Source organism: Orcinus orca, chromosome X, assembly GCF_937001465.1.
Source record: "Orcinus orca chromosome X, mOrcOrc1.1, whole genome shotgun sequence".
NCBI classification, from domain to species: Eukaryota; Metazoa; Chordata; class Mammalia; order Artiodactyla; family Delphinidae; genus Orcinus; species Orcinus orca.
In genome coordinates this window covers 113,555,493-113,578,475 of record NC_064580.1, presented here as the reverse complement: position 1 = coordinate 113,578,475, position 22,983 = coordinate 113,555,493, and the positions used below count along the sequence as shown (strand labels likewise).

The 22,983-nt window shown below is 38.1% G+C and overlaps 1 protein-coding gene across 1 annotated transcript; it reads left to right on the top strand.

Annotated features, from left to right (window-relative positions):
* The first annotated feature begins 6,694 nt into the window (after nucleotides 1–6,694).
* LOC101285409 (olfactory receptor 1009-like) lies at nucleotides 6,695–7,656 on the top strand. The gene is given in 2 exon segments (XM_033416202.1): nucleotides 6,695–7,235; nucleotides 7,238–7,656. Coding segments are annotated over 2 exon segments (960 nt in total).
* Nucleotides 7,657–22,983: the final 15,327 nt, after the last annotated feature.

The following is a 22,983-nucleotide window of genomic DNA, read 5'->3' as shown; positions in this document are numbered from 1 at the left end:
CAAAAAGAATAAAATACCTAGGAATAAACCTACCTAAGGAGGCAAAAGACATGTACTCCAAAAACTATAAGACACTGATGAAAGAAATTAAGGCAGACACAAATAAGACTTCCCTGGTGGTCCAGTGGTTAAGACTCTGCACTCCCAATGCAGGAGGTATGAGTTGAATCCCTGGTCAGGGAACTAATATCCTGCATGCCACACTGCATGGCCAAAAACTAGAACAAATAATTTTAAAATTTGTATGGGAACACAAAAGACCCTACATAGCCAAAACAATCTTGAGAAAGAAGAACAGAGCTGGAGGAATCATGCTCCCTGATTTCAGACTATACTACAAAGCTATGATAATCAAAACAGTATGGTACTGGTACAAAAATAGATACATAGATCAATGGAACAGGATAGAGAGCCCATAAATAAACCCACACACTTATGGTCAATTAATCTATGACAAAGGAGGCAAGAATATACAATGGAGAAAAGACAGCCTCTTCAATAAGTGGTGCTGGGAAAACTGGACAGGTACATTTAAAGGAATGAAATTAGAACATTCTCTAACACCATACACAAAAATAAACTCAAAATGGATTAAAGACGTAAATGTAAGCCCAGATACTATAAAACTCCTAGAGGAAAACATAAGCAGAACACTTTTTAACATAAATCACAGCAATATATTTTTTGGATCCATCTCCTGAAGTAAAGGAAATAAAAGCAAAAATAAACTAATTAAACTTAAAAGTTTCTGCACAGCAAAGGAAACCATTGAGAAAGTAAAAAGACAACCTACTGAATGGGATAAAATACTTCCAAATGATAAGGGATTAATATCCAACATATATAAACTGCTCATACAACTCAACATCAAAAAAACAAACAACCTGATTAACAAATGGGCAGAAGAACTGAATAGACAATTTTCCACAGAGGAAATGCAGATGGCCAACAGGAACATGAAAAGATACTCAACGTCCCTAATCATCAGGGAAATGCAAATCAAGACCACAATGAGATATCACCTCACACCTGTCAGAATGGCTATTTTCAAAAAGACCAAAAATAACAAATGTTGGCAAGGATGTAGAGAGAAGGGAACCTTCATACACTGTTGGTGGGAATGTAAATCGGTGCAGCCACCATGGAAAACAGTATGGATGTTTCTCAGAAAGCTAAAAATAGAATTACCATATGACCCAGCAATCACTCTCCTGGGTATATATCCGAAAAAACCAAAAACACACACTAATTCAAAAAGGTACATGCACCCCAGTGTTCATAGCAGCATTATTTACAATTGCCAAGATATGGAAGAAATCTAGGTGTCCATCAGCAGATGAATGGATAAAGAAGACATGGTATATATATGCAGTGGAATACTACTCAGCCATAAAAAGAATGAAATTTTGCCATTTGCAGCAACATGGATGGAGGTGGAGGGCATTACGCTAAGTGAAATAAGTCAGACAGGGAAAGACAAATACTGTGTGATCTCTCTTATATGTGGAATCTAAAAATTACAACAAGCTAGTGAATATAACAAAAAAGAATCAGACTCACAGATATAGAACAAACTAGTGGTTACCAGTGAAGGGGGGGAGAGGGGCAACATAGGGGTGGGGGAGTGGGAGGCACAAACTGTTGGGTGTAAGACAGGCTCAAGGATGTATTGTACAACACGGGGAATATAGCCAATATTTTGCAATAACTGTAAATGGCAAGTAACATTTAAAAATTGTGTAAAATATTTAAAAAATACAAAGAGGGGAAACACATTTGGGTATCATCAAGACTATTCCTCATGTCCTCCAGAAATGCATGGCACAGATGGAGAAATGTCAGAAAGGTCACTCACTTTGGCATTGCAAGGAAGGAAATGCTTTCAGTGAGGCATAAATCCACAGCCTTCATAATTTGGAGAACTAATTTACTCCATTGCCCCTATCAAATAGTTAGGGATGGTGCAATGCTCACTAATAAACACCTATGAGAAAAAAGCAGGGACTACACTGATGCCATTGTTAGAAATCCTTATAAATTAGGCATTTTATGGCACATCACAATTTTTCTTCTAGCCATTGAGAGATATTTGGAGTTTGAGAAGTAGTTAGTGTGCAAGGCTGAGTGCCCAGAAGGTATTGCATCTACGGTATTCAAATGTCTACAGGCAGTGACAATGGATAAAGACATCCCCATTAATATATCACAACATGGGAAAGAGATACAGGTCTCTACATGAAAATTTGGTCTGCTGTCACATTACCTCATTCGTCCCTGAGCATTAATGAGTTAGCCTTTAAGTTGTTATCCCATAACCTCCATTTCAGCAAAGGCTGCAGTCGTGATGAACAAAATGGCTCATTTTACCCTGTGCGGTGTAATGCCCCAAGATAACGAAATTTGGGGGCAGCGTTCTTCAATACATGACGTGAGTCAGCCCATCATGCCATAACAGAAGCTCATAAACTGGTTCAAATATCACCTAATGTACCACAATTTAACTTGAAGAAAAAAATAGTTTCTCCTTTAAATGGCTACAAAATCTGCACAGCCAAGCAACAGAATTAAATGAATCTGCCCACAAGAGACATGTCTATAAAGTCTACTTTTTAAACAATTTTCTTGCTTTAAAATCAATAACTTTAGCCCGTAAAATGCATAACAACTTGGTATTTTCTATAAAAGCTGCTAATGAGCCAGCACCAAAGGAGACTGAAGCTGCTTTTGCCTTCCAAATGAGAGACTATGTGTGCATGTGTGTGAGCACATCCACACGTGTGCATGTATTGGGGAGTGGGAATGGAGTGTATGCAGGGGATATTATTAATTTACTATTGATTTTGTATTCCCAGGTCCTAACACAATGAAAAGCATATGACAGATATTTAATAAACATTTATTGAATAGAAAAAATAAAACAAATGCATAGAACCAAATCCAGTCTGATAAAAAATGAAACAGTATGGTACAAGGCAGCTGGCTGCCACATATATCTCAGGTACAAGTGTATGTTATTAGAACACTGAGTGGCACTTAGAGACTTTACTGACCACATAAAAACTAATTAAATAATTCCTTACTGTTTAAAGTAATTTATAGTTTATAATCAGAGTAAAAGGTTGAGTAAACAAGGTAATATGACAGATCATAAAATGAGAAATATATTCTTACTACCATCTTCTGTATTGGTCATTTATCCTTAATTCCTAGAATTCATATGTTTGGGGAAACAACTGGTATTTTAATTATGGGTAAGACTTTTTAATATGACTAAGAATGTATTTTAGATAAAAAGTTTATAACACGATATATCTCATAGTCAAGTTGATTCTTCCAACTCTTCCCAAAACATCTCAGTGGTGACTACAGGTCCCCCAACTCTCAGTATGAGTCAGTGAAAACACCCAATTGGGGATGGCTCTGCTTACTGCTTCAGCCATCTTGGACATCACAGCTGCTCAGTCCTTGAGCTTACTTTCCTCAGCATCTCAGGAGACCAGTCACAAAGACAGAAACTTTGCTATATTAATGATTCTGCCAATTACACAGAAAAGGCCAAGCCTGGAGGGGGAAGTGGGGAGGGAAGTATAACTTGGAGCTTAGTTCCAGAGGCTTACTGTTGTGGGCACACAAACTTATCTGCGCTTGCCAAGGGAACATCTGGAGAAAAGCCCAACCACTGATGCTGAGCTGAAGCATTTTCAATGAGTACAGAAACAGAAAAGTGGCTGGTGGATATTTGTGACTTCTAGAGACATTCAAAGAATAAAGGTGGGTGGTAAAGGACAGGGGTGCTTGCAGATTAAACTTTGAATGTCCCACATATTCAGTCATTCCTAGTCAACTTTCTTCCACCTGGAGACGGCAGCTCTGGGTAGAATCTAGGAGACCTCGGTTCTATTCCTGACAATGTCACTAAGCATCTGGGTGTACTCTGGACTCTGTATGGCTAGCTTCTCTCCATTCAGATTCTAGCTCCTAATATCAACTCCTCAGGCAGGTTTTACCTTCCACTCTACCTAATGTTGCCTTTCCAAACTCTGAGTTCTCTCTATTCCGTTAGCTTGTTTGGTTTTCTTTATAATTTTATTATTCAGATATTATTTATGTATTTGTTTGTTGGTTGGTTGGTTGGCCATCTCTTCCTTTAGATTGTAAAGTCCATGAGAATACCCGTCGTGCCTATCACATTGCCTGGAACACACCAAGCAGCCAATGAATATTAGTTGAGTGAATGAATGCATGCATGTCCAAGAACAAAGTACATAACTTTTTGTGGCTTCAATTCATCATCTATAAAATTAAGAGAAACCATCTTGATTATTTCCAAGATTAGCATGATAACAGAGAAAGGATAGATTTGTAAATCCCTTAGGAAAAACTAACAATCTCTAATTGTATGACTCTATATTTAGAAAAGACAACATGGATACAACAATAGCATTAGAATATTGCAGAACCATATTTGAATGTAGATTCTGCCACTTAACAGCTATGAGATCTTGAGCAAGGCACTGAAATTCTCCAAGCCTCAGTTGCCTGGTTTGTAAGGTGGAAATGCTAATAATAGTAGTTACTTGCTAAGGGGTTAAGAAGATTAAGTAAAATGATTTATGTCAATCACCCAGCATAATGTGTGGCACTTACTAGGTACTTTATTAATGGTATTTATTAATATATTCAGGATAATATTCAAAATTTTAACAACCAGTACTATGTACTGTGGAAATTTCAGTTCCCAAAGATGGCCATAAAGGTGACTTTAACGGAACACCAGCCAAAAGCAGGCAGCCACAACTTTGGAGGGGCAGAAGGGCAACAAGCATTAACTTACAGGTTGCTGGAGGATAATCTAATTTTCTCTGCCAGGGTCTCCCTTGTAGCCCACAAGAACAGGGAGGCCAGTGTTGTGAAAGCCAAGGTGTGCTGGCAGGTGTCAGGGAAACACCCAGGGAGGAGGAGGCTCAAAAGCAGCAATTTAGCAATCGTCATAGAACTTTTTAAAAGTTGACAGCTATCCCAGTGCATGCTTTCTGAATATTTGCCCTGACTATATTTATCTTTACAAAGCATTTTCCTGGAGACTCTCCTTGGATCTTTGCAGTAATCTTGTGAGTACAGAAGAGCGAGTGTTATTATGCCCATTTTACAGGTGAAGATACTATGACCCAGAAAGGACTTACCAAATTCTATAGAGCAAAAAATAGTATGGAATCAGAACTCAAACCCAGATATTCTGACTCTAAATCCAATGATATAAATTCTCTGTGCAATGCTATAATTTGTCCTTCACTGTCTCAGCTCTTAACAGGAAAAACAATATTAAAATAAAGTACGGTTAGGCATTGTCAATCTTCCTGACTAAGAGAAAGGATAGAAATGGCCCTAAGCAGAATTCAACATTGTGATTTCTAAGCTGCTCCCTGTGTTCTGATAGGGATATGGATTCCATGTTTCTGAAAGAAGAGAGGTCAGAGGCTGTTACCTACTCCAAGTGGAAGGAATACTGTAGACCGGACACCTGGGTTCGAGTTCTGGCACTTCCATCAAATCCCGGGACAACTTTGGGCAAATTACTCCCTTTTTGATGTCCTGATTTCTGGATTTCTCCCTCTTGAAAACAGTATTAGATCTTGAAAACAGTATTAGATTAGAGTAGTAGTTCTCACCCTTTTTACTGCCTCAACACACTGGAGAATCACAACACAATGAGTAGTAACAGGAGCTAAGTTAGGGAAGGATTCTTAAGGAGGCAAATGGGAGAATCTAAAAGGGCCCTCTGTGTGGTTTGAACAGACAAACTAGGAGATTCCCAATCATTATAAAAGCTACCACATGCCTAGTGTCCACCAGACACTGTGCTAAGTGCTTTACATGAATTATTTCATCTTCACAGTAAATTAATGAAGTAGGAAAATTTTGGTACTGTCATATTAAAGGTGAGGAAACTGAAGCTCAGATAGGTTAACTAGCTTGTCTAAGGTCACACAGCTAGTAAGCCATAGTATTGGATTCTAACCCCCCTATAATTGATCCTGGAGCTTGCCCTCTTACCTCTATATTTTATTGTTTTATATTATATTCCCCCTCCACTCATCCCCTGCTGTCCCTCAAACACACAACTGATAATGAAAAAACTAGTAAGTTTGTAGAGTCCCTCCCATGTCTAAGATTTGTGTCCTTGACTTTATATTCAGGTTAAACTTTGGCTGAGGACAGGTTTGGTGCTGGGAAGAAAAAGTATGGAGAAGGAGGAAGAAAATTAGGATTCACTGAGTACCTGCTTTCTTCCCATGCCTTGCTAGATATTTTACATACACCTACTATCACCTTTAGTCCTTACAACCAGTCTTACAAGATTGGTATTTTATCCCTGTTTACAAAGAAGACTCGGAGAGGTTAAGACACTCCCCCGAGGTCACAGAGAAAATAAGTGGCAAAATTTGAGATTAAGAACCATTCTTCTGACTTCAAATTCCATTCTCATACCTTTAAACCTTGTATACAATAGGCTGGAGGGTAGCAAGAAATAAGTGAGCCAGGATCAAGTATTTGTCACAGTTGACACACACAACTGTGTGTGTCATGCCCTAGGTAGCCAGGACCAGATCCTACAGGTCTCTGTTTAAGGACTTGAGCTGTACACGTCTCCCTATTGTCATGCATATCCCTCCCGCAGACCTGCAGTGGCCCAATGGGAGCAGGCAATGCCAGTGAGTTGAGCGAATTCTTCCTTGTGGGCTTCACCAATGAGCTTCAGCTTCAGCCCGTCCTCCTTGCCCTCTTCTTCCTCATCTATGCAGTCACAATAGTTGGAAACCTGGGCCTCCTTGTTCTCATTGTGGTGAGCTCCCGACTCCACACTCCCATGTATTTCTTCTTCAGCAACCTGTCCTTTATTGATTTATGTTATTCTTCCATTACCGTCCCCAAAATGTTGATGGGGTTTTTCTCTGGTTGCCAAAACATCTCCTTCTCTGGTTGTGTGGTCCAGACAAGCTGCTTTGTGATCTTTGCTGTCACTGAGTTCTTCCTCTTGGCCTCCATGGCCTATGACCACTACGTGGCCATCTGCAGCCCTCTGCTCTACCATATCATCATATTTCCAAGGTTCTATTTGCAGCTAGTGGCTGCCAGCTATGCAGTGGGCCTAATGAACACAGTGCTCCTCACTAGCACAACCTTTCATCTGGCCTTCTGTAAGTCCCATGTCATCACTCATTACTTCTGTGATATTTCTCCCCTTTAAAACTCTCCTGCTCTGACACACAGGTCCTTCGGCTCCTCCTGTTTGTTTGTGGTGGTTTTAATGTGTCTGTGTCCCTTACAGTAGTCCTGGTCTCCTACACATGTGTCTTCATGGCTATCATCAGAATCCCCTCAGCCCAGGGCAAACATAAGACATTCTCCACTTGTGCATCCCACCTGACTGATGTCAGTTTGTACTATGGAACCATGGTATTCATTTACTCGTGCCCAACCTCTGAGTACTTACTAGGCAGGGAAAGGCTGTTCTCTGTATTTTACACAGTGGTCATCCCCATGCTCAACCCCATGATCTACAGTCTGAGGAACAAAGATGTGAAGGAAACATTTGGGAATGTTCTCAGGAAGACCTCACAATTCTTCCCCCTCCCCATACCCAGATTTCCATGATGTTCAATGCAATAAAGGAAGGACAGAGAAGGGAAGAAGAGGTAGGTGATGTGTTTTTGGCCACCAACCATGTCTCAAGCATTATTCTAGGCATTTTAAATAGGTTAGACCTTGAATCCTCTCCACAACTCTGGAAGTCAAATATTATTATTTTAATTTTACAGATGAGGAAACTGAGGCCCTGAGTGATTTGGAGATTTGTCCAAGGTCATATAGCTTGAATGCAGTGGAAACTAGATTTCAATTCAGGACTGCCTGACTCTGAAACTCCCTTTCTACTACATTACACTGTTTCTGCATAAGGCAAGATGCCGCCCTCTCTATTAACCTTCAGGGACCAAGGTTTCCGAATTTTTTCACTTTCTGGTAAATCTGGTCTCTCAAATTTATATTAGCTTCTGTCCCCTAAGACACACTCCCTTTCCCATAGCCAATTATTTATCTGTGGCTTTGTATTATGCCTCATCTTGTCATTAAATTAATGAACACGTTGTTTACAGAGCCCTATACCAGATGCAGGGGTGGAGAGGGATGACAAGGAAGAAATCTATGGTCACTAACTTTTGGCATCTTTCAATTAATTTATGGAAGACAGAAGATCCCACCCAAAAGGCAACTGAACTATGACTTTTCATTTAAATTGACATTTATTGAGTCCTTTCTATGTGATAAATGCCAAATCACTTACCTCATAATCCTCCTAAGAACTCTGTGATATAGGTACTATTGTTGCTCCCATTTTACAGATGAGAATACTATAGCTAAAAAGCATTAAGTAACTCACTCAAGGTAACACAGCTAATTAATGGTTAATACAGAGTTGAATCCGGGTCTCTTTGTCCAAAGAGCTTATTTCCTTTCCATTCTGTTATATCACTTCCTGGATTACTGGGGTGCCTATCAATAAGCACCAAGGGATATAAGCTGTGAGTCTGGGACTCAAGGCAAAGGAAGCAGAATGGATTGGGTTCATAAGAGAGCCTCTAGGAAGAGGTGGGTGGTTTGAATAAAATCTATGAAGAGTGAGGAGTGGTAAGAATGGATGAGTAGTGAAGGGAATGAGGGGATCTTGGAATCAAAGGCTGAGATAATAGAATCTAGATGCATAAAAGGCTGGTTTGGCTGGAACAGGGTAGAAGGCAAATTTAGAAGCAAAGGTTATTGACAAAATGGGGTGATGTTTGGGTAGGGCTGATATTCCTTCTTTGTAGGTCTTGCTAACACCTAAACAATTCCTTAACTACCATACGTGAGGAAGTTCTAAATAGAGATCTGATTTCCCTAAATTGACCCAAGATGGCTTTGAGTGGGTGAATACTTACAGTTGTGGTAAGAATCATATTTTATTGAGACCAAGACCTCCATAAAACTTTACTCTAGCTTTACTCTGTTCTCTGTCTACAGTCCACACTACTCAGATTGGCCAGACAACAAACAAATGTGAGGCTTTGGGCTTCCCTGGTGGCACAGTGGTTGAGAGTCCACCTGCCGATGCAGGGGACGCGGGTTCGTGCCCCGGTCCGGGAAGATCCCACATGCCGCGGAGCGGCTGGGCCCGTGAGCCATGGCCACTGAGCCTGCGTGTCCAGAGCCTGTGCTCCGCAACGGGAGAGGCCACAACAGTAAGAGGCCCGCGTACCGCAAAAAAAAAAAAAAAATGTGAGGCCTTGATTACAAGAAGCTATCAGGGAATTACTTCCTGACTCAAAACTTGTCATCAAGTTAGGTTTGGGCAAGGTCTAAACAAGTGTGACCTAGTGTAGTCGCTTCAAGTCTAAAGGCAGCCAGACCTAGAGGAGGATCTTGTTTTCTGACACCTTCCTTATTGGGAATTCCTCTGCCCTAGAGCAGACTTTTCTCTATTTTATCATTTGCCTGGACTATTGCAGTAGCCTCCTAACTGGTCTCACTGCCTCCAGGCTTGCCCTGACCAATTTATCCTCCTCACTGCTGCCTTATGATTATTCTAAGCAGAAGTCTGACTACATCCACTGTTCTACTTTAAACTCTTCAATGGCTTTTTATTGTCCTCAGAATAAAGTTCAGAATAAAGTCCAAATCCTTTAACTCACAGATCCTCCACAATCAGAATCTTACCTCTCAAACTTTATCTTTCACAACCCCTCTTCCCTTCCCCATACTTCATATCCTCCCCTTTGCACTTACTATTTTCTTCATTCAAAACACCCTCACTTTTCAGCAAAGATACTCCCCATATTTTTAATCAAGACCTTCCTGCTGAGCTGACCAAAAGTGTTCACCCCTTCCTTGGAACTTTAGAACCAATGATTACAGCATGCAATCATCCTATGCTACCTTATTCTATTCCACTTTTCTTATACCCATATCTTGCTTCCTCTACTAGATTGTATGCCTTGTAGGGGAAGACCAAGGTGTCTCATACCTATCTAACCACCTCAGTGCCTGGAACCAAGTTGGCATTAATGAAATGTTGTTCATGGGAAGAATAAGAACTTTTCACTGGGCTTTGCCATAGGCATTAGTGTCTACTTCTTTTTTTTTTTTTTTTCGGTACGCGGCCTCTCACTGCTGTGGCTTTTCCCGCCGCAGACCACAGGCTCCGGACGTGCAGGCCCAGCGGCCATGGCCCACGGGCCCAGCCGCTTTGCGGCATGCGGGACGCTCCCAGACCGGGGCACGAACCCGCGTCCCCTGCATCGGCAGGCGGACTCTCAACCACTGCGCTACCAGGGAAGCCCATTTGTGTCTACTTCTGAACCCTCTGAAAAGCCAGAGGGGTATTACTAATTCACCCCCTCCTTTCCTTTTTCAATAGTCTACCTCCCCTCCAGTATTTACTTCCCGTTTGACCTTTTCTTATGCCTCTGCCCGCGCCCCCCACCCCAGCATTATAACTCAGCATTTGCAAATACATTGCTTTCTATTGATTTGATGTGTGTGTGTTGTATTCCATCTAGATTACAGTTCTATGGGAAAATGGATGACATCTGTATTTGACTTTCCCAGTAATAGTGGGCTGTGCAAAGCAAGTGCCCATTGGGTGAACAAATACGTGCCTGTAGCTGAAGAGGGTTTATGTGGAGCTCAAAGCAGGTCAGAGTTAACTAGATATGAGTTTAAGAAGGGAATAGGGAGCTAGCATTTATTGTGAGCCTAGCAAATGCCACACACTATGATAAATCCACAGATTATCTCATTTAATCCTCACAACAAACTGATTTAAATTTTTTTTAAATTAAGACTTTATTTTTTAGAGAAGTTTTAGGTACACAGAAAAATTCAAAGAAAAGTACAGACAGTTTTCATATATCCTCTGCCCCTACATATACATAGCCTCCCCCATTATTAACATTCCCCACCAGAGTGGTACATTTGTTTCAATTGAGGAACCTACATTGACACATCATAATCACCCAAAGTTCATAGTTTATATCAGGGTTCATCTTGGTGTTGTATATTCCATGGGTTCAACAACGTGATTTTATCCTGACTTTATTAGGAGTATCAGAGGATTTGTGGCTTGCTCAGTTACACATACACAGACAGTATGGGATAGAGTCAGAATTTTGAACTCAAGTCTGTATGATTTTCATGTTAAACTACTTTTCCAACCTTTATTAGAGTGATCATTTCACTTTTTAAAAATCCTAGGTTTGTGCTATATACATGTGGCATCAAGGCACTGAGAGATGAACACTGGAGACTGAGTCAGTAGCAACACATTTTCTTTAGATTGAGCCCTTGCTTAACACATCTGAGGCACAGAGGGAAGAAAGAAATAAAGATAAGGAAGAACGGGAGGAAAGAAAGAAGGAAGGAAGGGAGGGAGGGAGGGAGGGAAGAAGGGAATAAAGAAGGAAAGAAAATGTCCTGCCATCCCATTCATTTAGAAAGTGTAAGGGTGGGAGTGGAGGGTCACCACACCCTCTGGTCTGCTCTTAGGGCTTTCTCCTAAAACCAGACCCAGGTAGGAAAAGGAGAGATTTCCCAAAAATCACTTCAGCCTCTTGCTCAGATACCTGAGAAAACACCAATTCTCATAGGAAAACTGCCAAAACTTCTTTAGAAACATATTTTAAGAAAGGGACCCTTGGGAGTGTCTAGAATCTTTAAAGACTTTACCAGTAGCCATGTGTTCCTTCAAGAACTTCATGAGGTTCCAATGCACAGGAGCCCTGCTTAGCTGAAGGAAGGATACTGAGGTCTGGTCCCTACATTGCTCTATAATTGCTCACTCCACCCTGAGACCATTGTCCCTTTGGTGACTTGAAGAAAGTTCCCAGGAGATGCACATTCTAGAAGCAACTGCTTTTCCTTGTGAATGAGGTGACTCCTAATTGTCACTGGCCTTGCCTAGATAATACGACTTGATGAACATGATTTAGTATTCCTTGTTTGGGCTTCATTCTGAACAGTGTGCCTCACCCTCCAAAACCAAGTCCTCTTGAGAACTTATTGAGAGGGCAGGGCTTGGATTTACTAATATCAGTATTATGTAAAATAGTAATAACAACCAAGCAAGAGCACCTCTGGATGATTGAGTGCCTACAATCTCAGAACTTATTGTTTTACACACAATTTCTCATTGCATTTTACAGACAGAGAAACGGGGGCTCTGAGGGATGAAACAATTGGACAGAACAAGAGAAAAATGAACAGATCCTTATTACTAGAAGGGAAATTTTAACACACCATTCTCAGAAACTGATAAAGCAGATATGGAAGAATATATGATATTAAACAGCACAATTATGAAGTTTGAGTTAATACACAAACACACATACATATCAAGTCCTGGGCCCCCAAAATATAGGATACACATTATTTTCAGTCACATTTGAAAGATTTACAAAACTGTAACACAAGTCAAGTATCAAAGCCAGTCTCAAATTCTAAATAAGCAATATCATATTAATAACATTCTCATAAAAATGCAATAAAATAGAAGTTAATAAAAAATACCCCCAAACCCCCATACATTTAGACAAAAATCCTTCTAAATGGAATAAAGAAAATTTTTAATTAAAATTACACACAATTATTATTGAATGACATATATCAAATTGTAGAGTGTAACTGATGTGATATAAGAAAATGTGATGTATGCAATATGAAACAAAATAGCTGAATGTTAATATGTTAAGCATTCAACTCAAAAAGTTAGAAAAGAATTGTGAAGTGAACCAGAAGAAAGAAAAAGAAAAGAAATAAATATCAAAACAGAAATTAATGAAATAGGAAACAAAAATAAAAATGCTTAATAAATCTAAAACCTAATTTGTTAAAAGCTTAATAAAATAGACAGTATTCTGATAAGATTGAAAAAGTAAAAAAGAATCAAGACCTGAATAATGAATATGAGCAATGATAATAGGAATATTACTAAACATTTTAGATTTTTAATGAGTATGTTATGAAATATTTTATGCCAATAAATATAAAAATGTTGATGAGATGAGAAATTCTGTAGAAAAATCCAAATTAACAAAATTTTATTCAAGAATAAGTTGAAAACATGAATAGGCCATTAGACACTGAAGAAGTTCAATCAGTAGCCAACCTCTCTGCCAACAAAGGCATCAATCCCACATTCTTTCACAGGTAAGGTTCATCAAACTATCACAGAACAGGAAATCTCTACATTATATAAAATATTCCAGAGAACAGAAAAAACAGGAAAATCTACCCAATCCATTTTATGAGGTTAGTAAAATCTTGAAACCAAAACCAGACAAGCTTGTTTAAAAGACCAAAAATTATATGCCAATCTCACTTTTGATAAAAATCTCAAAAGTCCTAATTAAAATATTCATTAATTGAACTCAACAAATGTATAAAAATAATACTATACAATCAAATGGGCTTGTTTTCAGGCATTAAATTATAGTCTAACCTTAGAAAATCCATTACTACAAGACATTACTTAAGCTGATTAAAGAGAAAATAATATGTATTCATCTCAATAGATTTAAAAAATTAAATGAAATTCAACCACTCTTCTCTATGGAAAAAAAAAAAACCCTTGAAACAAATCAAAATAGAGGGAAAAGTTTAATCTGACAGTGATAGCTACCAAAAACCTAAAATAAACATTATGATTAATGTAGAAGCTTTAGAAACATTTTCATCAGAGCCATGAACAAGATAAGGATAACTGCATTCCAAATTGCTATTTAACATTGCATTGGAGAGATCACTGTCAATTCAATAAGACAAAGAATAGAAATAGATTAAAGCACTGGAATGGAAGAAAGTATCATTATTCATAGACTACCTGATTGGTTACATAGAAAACCAAAGAGAATTTTCAGACAAATTATTTTAACTATTAAGGGAATTCGTAAATATTGTTGCAAAGAAGATATTTTTAGAAACTCAATAATAATCTTATACAGTAGCAAAAACAATTAGAAAATAGAATTTTTTAATAGTTACCATTCACTGGCTAAAATGAAGAAAACTGATAACATCAAGTGTTGTTAATGATGTGGGACAACTCTAAGAACTTTGCATATATTGTTGGTGGAAATGCAAAAATGGTATAGCCATTTTATAACGCAGATTGGCAATTTTTATGAAGTTAGACATACACGTATTATATGACCCAGCAACCTCACCCTAGGAATTTATCCCAGAGAAAAGAGAACACGTCCACACAAAGACTTGTCATGTGAATGTTTATAATAGCTTTATTCATTATAGCCAAAAGATGGACACAACCATGAGCTGGTGAATGGATATACTGTGGTACATCCATACAATAGAATACTACTCAGCAATAAAAAGGAAACTACTGATATAAACAAAAACATGGGTGAATCTGAAAAACATTATCCTGGGTAAAAGAATTCAGGCACAAAGGCCTATATACCATATATAATAATTCCACTTATATAAAATTCTAGAAAAAAACAAACTATTGTGAAAAGAAATATATCCCCAGTAGCCAGGGACCCAGTGTGAGTGGAGGAGATTCATTTCAAGGGGCATGAGGAAACTTTTTTGAGTGAAGGAAATGTTCCACATCTTGATTGTAGTCACCATTGCACAACTGTATACATTTGCCAAAACTCATCACATAATTGGTGAATTTTATTGTTTGTAAATTATACCTCAATAAAACTAGTTAAGTCATATGGTAGTTCTATTTTTAGTATTTTAAGGAACCTCCATACTGTTCTCCATACTGGCTGTATCAATTTACATTCCCACCAACAGTGCAAGAGAGTTCCCTTTTCTCTACACCCTCTCCAGCATTTATTGTTTCTAGATTTTTTGATGATGGCCATTCTGACCAGTGTGAGATGATATCTCCTTGTAATTTTGATTTGCATTTCTCTAATGATTAATGATTTTTTCATGTGTTTGTTGGCAATCTGTATGTCTTCTTGGAGAAATGTCTATTTAGGTCTTCTGCCCATTTTTAGAATAGGTTGTTTGCTTTTTTGTTATTGAGCTGCATGAGCTGCTTGTAAATTTTGGAGTTTAATCCTTTGTCAGTTGCTTCATTTGCAAATATTTTCTCCCACTCTGAGGGTTGTCTTTTGGTCTTGTCTATGGTTTCCTTTGCTGTGCAAAAGCTTTGAAGTTTCATTAGGTCCCATTTGTTTATTTTTGTTTTTATTTCCATTTCTCTAGGAGGTGGGTCAAAAAGGATCTTGCTGTGATTTATGTCATAGAGTGTTCTGCCTTTGTTTTTCTCTAAGAGTTTTATAGTGTCTGGTCTTACATTTAGGTCTTTAATCCATTTTGAGTTTATTTTTGTGTATGGTGTTAGGGAGTGTTCTAATTTCATACTATTACATGTACCTGTCCAGTTTTCCCAGCACCACTTATTGAAGAGGCTGTCTTTTCTCCACTGTATATTCTTGCTGCCTTTATCAAAGATAAGATGACCATATGTGCATGGGTTTATCTCTGGGCTTTCTATCCTGTTCCATTGATCTATCTTTCTGTTTTTGTGCCAGTATCATACTGTCTTGATTACTGTAGCTTTGTAGTACAGTCTGAAGTCAGGGAGCCTGATTCCTCCAGCTCTGTTTTTCATTTTCAAGATTGCTTTGGCTATTCGGGATCTTTTGTGTTTCCATACAAATTGTGAAATTTTTTGTTCTAGTTCTGTGAAAAATGCCAGTGGTAGTTTGATAGGGATTGCACTGAATATGTAGATTGCTTTGGGTAGTAGAGTCATTTTCACAATGTTGATTCTTCCAATCCAAGAACATGGTATATCTCTCCATCTATTTGTATCATCTTTAATTTCTTTCATCAGTGTCTTATAATTGTCTGCATATAGGTCTTTTGTCTCCTTTGGTAGGTTTATTCCTAGATGTTTTATTCTTTTTGTTGCAGTGGTAAATGGGAGTGTTTTCTTAATTTCACTTTCAGATTTTTCATCATTAGTGTATAGGAATGCCAGAGATTTCTGTGCATTAATTTTGTATCCTGCTACTTTACCACATTCATCAATTAGCTCTAGTAGTTTTCTGGTAGCATCTTTAGGATTCTCTATGTATAGTATCATGTCATCTGCAAACAGTGACAGCTTTACTTCTTCTTTTCTGATCTGGATTCCTTTTATTTCTTTTTCTTCTCTGATTGCTGTGGCTAAAACTTCCAAAACTATGTTGAATAATAGTAGTGAGAGTGGGCCACCTTGTCTTGTTCCTGATCTTAGTGGAAATGGTTTCAGTTTTTCACCATTGAGGATGATGTTGGCTGTGGGTTTGTCATATACAGCCTTTATTATGTTAAGGAAAGTTCCCTCTATGCCTACTTTCTGCAGGGTTTTTATCATAAATGGGTGTTGAATTTTGTCAAAAGCTTTCTGTGTCGCTTCTCTGGTGGCGCAGTGGTTGAGAGTCCGCCTGCCAATGCGGGGGATGTGGGTTCCTGCCCCAGTCCGCGAGGATCCCACATGCCGCAGAGCGGCTGAGCCCGTGGGCCATGGCCGCTGAGCCTGCACGTCTGGAGCCTGTGCTCCACGGAGACGCCGCAGCAGTGAGAGGCCCGGGTACTGCAAAAAAAAAAAAAAAAAGGTTTCTGTGCATCGATTGAGATGATCATATGCTTTTTCTCCTTCAATTTGTTAATATAGTGTAGCACATTGATTGATTTGTGTATATTGAAGAATCCTTGCATTCCTGGGATAAACCCCACTTGATCATGGTGTATGATCCTTTTAATGTGCTGTTGGATTCTGTTTGTTAGTAGTTTGTTGAGGATTTTTGCATCTATGTTCATCAGTGATATGGGCCTGTAGTTTTCTTTCTTTGTGACATCTTTGTCTGGTTTTGGTATCAGGGTGATGGTGTCCTCATAGAATGAGTTTGAGAGTGTTCCTCCGTCTGCTATATTTTGGAAGAGTTTGAGAAGGATAGGTGTTAGCTCTTCTCTAAATGTTTGATAGAATTCGCCTGTGACGGCATCTGGTCCTGGGCTTTTGTTTGTTGGAAGATTCTTAATCACGGTCTCAATTTCAGTGCTTGTGATTAGTGTGTTTATATTTTCTATTTCTTCCTGGTTCAGTCCCGGAAGCTTGTGCATTTCTAAGAATTTGTCCATTTCTTCCAGTTTGTCCATTTTATTGGCATAGAGTTGCTTGTACTAATCTCTCCCACTACTGGGCATATACCCTGAGAAAACCATAATTCAAAAAGATTCATGTACCAAAATGTTCATTGCAGCTCTATTTACAATAGCCAGGACATGGAAGCAACCTAAGTGTCCATCAACAGATGAATGGATAAAGAAGATGTGGCACATATATACAATGGAATATTACTCAGCCATAAAAAGAAACGAAACTGAGTTATTTGTTGTGAGGTGGATGGACCCAGAGTCTGTCATACAGGGTGAAGTAAGTCAGAAAGAGAAAAACAAATACCATATGCTAACACATATATATGGAATCTAAGAAAAAAAAAAAGGTCATGGAGAACCTAGGGGCAAGATGGGAATAAAGACAGAGACCTACTAGAGAATGGACTTGAGGATATAGGGAGGGGGAAGGGTAAGCTGTGACAAAGTGAGAGAGTGGCATGGACATATGTACACTACCAAACGTAAAATAGATAGCTAGTGGGAAGCAGCCGCATAGCACAGGGAGATCAGCTCAGGGCTTTGTGACCACCTAGAGGGGTGGGATAAGGAGGGTGGGAGGGAGGGAGATGCAAGAGGGAAGAGATATGGGAACATACGTATATGTGTAACTGATTCACTTTGTTATAAGGCAGAAATTAACACACCATTTTAAAGCAATTATACTCCAATAAAGATGTTTAAAAATAAATAAATAAAATTTTAAAAAAATAGAAAGATAAGACTAGTTAAAATAAAGCTACCATTCATAATAACAAGCAACACTATTAACCTAAGTAAAACTCTAACAAAAATGCCCATTATCTTTAGGAAAATATTGTAAGCACTACTGAAGGACTTAAAAGAAGACTTTAATGAGAGGAGATATATACCATTTTTCCATATAGAAAAATTCATTAACTTAAAGATGTCCACAATTCCAAAAATTAATCTATCAGTTCAAGGCAATTCCAAACAAAGTTCCAAGAGGATTTTTCATGAAACTTAACAAACTGATTCTAAAATTCATATGAAAAATTAAGAAACCAAGAATATCGAAGACGATTATGAAGAAGAATAAATAGGAAGTACTTATCCTACAGATATCAAGACTTAGAAAACTATGGTAATTAAAACAGCATAGTATTTGCGTAGAGAGAGGCAAACAGATCAGTTGGAGAAAAGAGAGACCCAGACAGAAAGCTGAGAATACAGTTGACCTTTGAACAATGCATGGGTTAGGGACATCAACCCTCCTTGCAGTCGAAAATCCATGTATAATTTACAGTCGACCCTTCATATACACACAGTTCCTTTGTATCCCTGGTTCCACGTCTGTGGATTCAACCACGGATAATGTAGTACTGTAGTATTTACTGTTGGAAAAACTCCACGTATAAGTAGACCTGTGCAATTCAAACCCATGTTGTTCAAGGGTCAGCTGTATAAGGGACCTTAGTATGTGACAGAACTGACATTGTAGATCATGAGAGGAAATGAGGGACTATTCAATAAGTGGTGTAGAAACAATTGCTTATTCATATTGGAACAAATAAAATTAATTTCCTATATTTCATCATATATAGAAATAAATTCAAGATGGACTCAATAACAATGTTTTTTAAAAAACTTTTAAAATTTAAAAGAAATTTAGAATAATATATTAATGTTATTGGGGTAGGAAAGGATTTTTTGAATAAGGCCTGAAAAGTACAAATTGTAAATTACTGATAAATTTAACCACATCAAAAAAAATAAAACCTTCCATCTTTCTATGCTATAAGACATTGCAATAAACAAAGTTAATAGGCAAGTGACAGACTTGGAGAAGATATTTGCAACAAATATATAACAGACAGATATGGATTCCATAAAGGACTACATTTATTAAACAACAATCCAAATTAACAATGGACAAAATATTATTGGACAATGCACAAAAGAGAAAACCTGAATGGCCAGTAAAAAGATGAAAACATTCTTTTATCCTCACTAATAATCAGGGAAATGCAAATTAAATTAGCACAGAGATACTATTACATCAGATTACCACAAATAAAAATATCTGCTAATACCAAATGCAGGCAAGAATGTGAGGAAACAACTGTTTACGCTACTTGTGGGAATAAGTATTTGCACATCCACTTTAGAGAGCAATTTGGTCATACCTAGTAAATATGAAAATATGAATATACTCCGAGCCTGCAATTCAACTCCTAGGTACCTTAAAGAAATACAAAAAACATATTCAAGAATATTTATTGCAACATTGTTTGTACTGGCTAAAATTTATTAACATAAATGTCCTTCCTTTTCTAGACCAAAAAGTTTCCAGGTTTTCAATTTATAAGAATCTTCCATCCTTTTATTAATCTATCCAGTGCAAAGTCAAAGCAAGGATTTGAGAAAAATAATTCCAACTGTGGGACTTTTATTTATTTAGCCTACAAGGAAAAGCCAACAAACCCACAGTATTCAGTATAACTAGGAGCAAGATAAATCAACAATGGGTGAATGAAAACTACAACTATCAACAAGGATAGGTCTAAAGAAACAAATGTGAAGTGGCGGGGGTTGGGGGGAAGCAAGTTGCAAAATGTTATGCCATTTGTGTGAAATTTAAAATATACAAAATATTATCATGTATTATTTATAGATACATTCATATATAGTAGGATAAAAACATGAACATGGAGGACACACAGCAACTTCAGCATAGTGGATGCCTCTGGGGCTCACGAGAAATGGGATTGGGGACAAAAAGAATTTTCATCGTATCTATAATGTTTTTATTTCTTAGAAAACAAGCTCTGTAACAAAAATAAATAAATAATGGCTTATTCATATGCCAAGGCAGAATGTAAATGTTAAAATGAATGAGATTGATCTATGCATGCAGATACAGAAAGATCTCCAAAATACATTAAATTAAAAAGCTCTGTGAAATTATTATGGATTGTGCAATCACTTTTGTGTAAATATGAAAAAATGTAAATGTATATAAATGCTGGTATAAGCACATAAAATTTCTTGAAGCACCCACAATTTATAGTAGTTGCCTCTGGAGAGAGGGACTGTTGGTCTGGAATTGGAGGGAGGATTAGTTATACTGTTTTAATTATTCACCATGTGCAAATTATGTATTGTTCATTAAACTTCATTTTTGAAAATTTCATGAGCTTAAAATCAAAGACCCGACACCTTGTGTGATTCTTAGGTTAGTACTCTTGTGTATTGAAGATTACGTAACATTTATTGAATTTTCTTTTAATGAAACTTCCTGCTGAGCCTTAGTGGCGAGCATGCTGGCCATTAGAGAGGAGGTGTCACTTTGGTGAGCTGTCCAGCTGAAGCATTTTTTTCATTTCCCTCAAGGCCAAGAGCTACATCTGAGACATCTTTGCATCTCTGATAATACCTAATACAGACTTTTGCCTGTGTTAGTAAATTATATTAATACATTTATTCCTTCATTCTTTTGTTTATTAATGTGACAAATGTTATTAGAGAACAATTATGTTTCACTGCAAACATAAAGCTTTCCAAGTACTTTGTACTTCAAATCGATTTCTCTGGGATGGCCAGAGATTTAGGACTGCTGTTGTTTCTATGGGAAATGGGAGTTGACACCAAATAACTAAGTCACACATGAACTTCAGGGTTATGATCCATTCATATGTTTGCAAATACTCAGGAAAATTATTTTCTTCCACAAATTACTTTTGATAAAGTTGAATAATGATGAAGGGACAAGATGGTCTTAGTGATAAAGACAGTGATGTTACTATTGCCTGAAGCCATTGGCTCCCCTCTTTTTCCAATAACCATCATTCTTTCCTGAATTGAAGTAACAGCCTCTTCATTGGACTTCCTGTCTGAGTCTCCTTTGCCTCTAGTTTATTTGCATATCCACTCAAAGTATATAGCTTTTCTAAAACACAAACATGAGTACGCCACTTCCCTATTTAAAAACCCTTCTCACTGACCTCAGGATAAAGTCCACACTGTTTAGGATGGTGTACAGGGCCCGCCATCTTCTGTGTCTGCCTCCTTCTCCAGCCTTCTCTACTGTCACTCTTTACTGGCACATGCTATTCCCTCTGACTGAAACTCCACCCACTCATTGGCTCAAAAGACTTCTATTCATCCTTCAAAACCCAATGCATTATAAAGATTAATGAAATGATAGATGAAAAAGTGCTTTGGAAGAAAATAAACCAAAAAATCCCCAAACGGCAGTTCCTTCAATGGACCTTCACTGTTACTATTTCCCCCATCCCACAACTCCTTTCTCTGTGCTACATCTACATGTTATACAGAGTCCTTTTGTTGCATTTATCATGTTGCAGTTCCACTGCTTTGTTTACGTGTCTGTCATTTCCATTAGTCATTGAGTTCGTAAGTCATGGATTCAGCTTTGCAGCCTTTCTTCACCTTTATATTCCCAGCATTTAGAGTACTGACTGACAAGAGGAGGGGCCAGGCATTGTTTGTGAACTCTGTAACCAGATGGTGACAATGATGATGGCCTGGGATAAGAAGAAATTGTTATGTATCTACAAGTGCTCTGTTTTGTATGATGCTTCACAAAGTCATCAGAGAAATGGGAGAGGCCTCACTAACTGCTATACAAAGAGGTTTTACTACCCCAAACAACTCTTTTCTTTATAGCCTGGAGAGCAGATGAACCTGCATTGACAAAACTTACTCAGGAGGCCAGATGCAATCTGTCTACCAAGGGTGGAAAAATGACAAGGTAACTGGTTTTAAAAACTACCTCTGGCAGCTTGTGTAAGAGGACTTTTAATTCGATTATAAAAACCAAACTCTAACAGTTGTGCTTTTAATTAGAATGTAAAATTCATTTAAAGTTGACTGAAGGCTTTGGGGGAAGGGATTTAGATGTTTTCAGGCGGTATTTAATGATGTAAAAAAGTAAGAGTTTTACTTCTAGTTTTAGGGGTCCAGATATCTTTGAACTTAAAGACAAAACTATCCTCAACTTCTGTGATCAGCGACATCATTAACACACTCCTCAAATATGATATTACTATGGATCGTATAGATTTCTAGTTGATAAAGGGTTTCCCGTACATCATTTGAGTCCCACAGCAACTCTGTGAGGTCAGCAGGGCAGGGATTATCACTCCCATTCAAAGTAGGAAAACCTGGGATTTAGTAAAGATAAATGACACACCAGATTGCACATGCAGCAGGAGATCCAAGTCTAGAACCTAGATTTTCTGTCACTCGTTTCAGTACTTTTTCACATTGTACACTCTCCAAGCTATTGCTTGGTGCTTTCAGCAGCCTCTGGTGGCTGGCCTAAATGGATCGTGGCTCTAACCCATGTGACATGTCAGATACTCCAATTTCCAATTTCACACTATTAGTCAGCAGTCACTGAATGGGAAGTTCAGGATGTCATGAGAATCCAACATTGATCTCTCAATTAAAAAGCAAAGCTCCCCTGGGAGCTAAACTTAAAGATAATTGGTTTTTTTATTTGAGCTGTATCTACCAATCCCTGCTTGCAGAAGGTTGTAGGAGTGTTTAAAACATGGATACATAGGCCAGTATTGTGCTCTTTCTAAACCCAAAGGAGGTCACTGCAGGAGCTAAAAATGCTTTGGTTACAACCGCCTGAAAACCAAAAGAGCCTTTAGGGTGAAGTTCTCTTAGATCTTCTTTTTGGAAGCTTGGTGGGTTCCAGGGAAGTTAGGGAGTAAAGTATAATTGTGCAGATATAAAAGGAAAGGTTGGAAA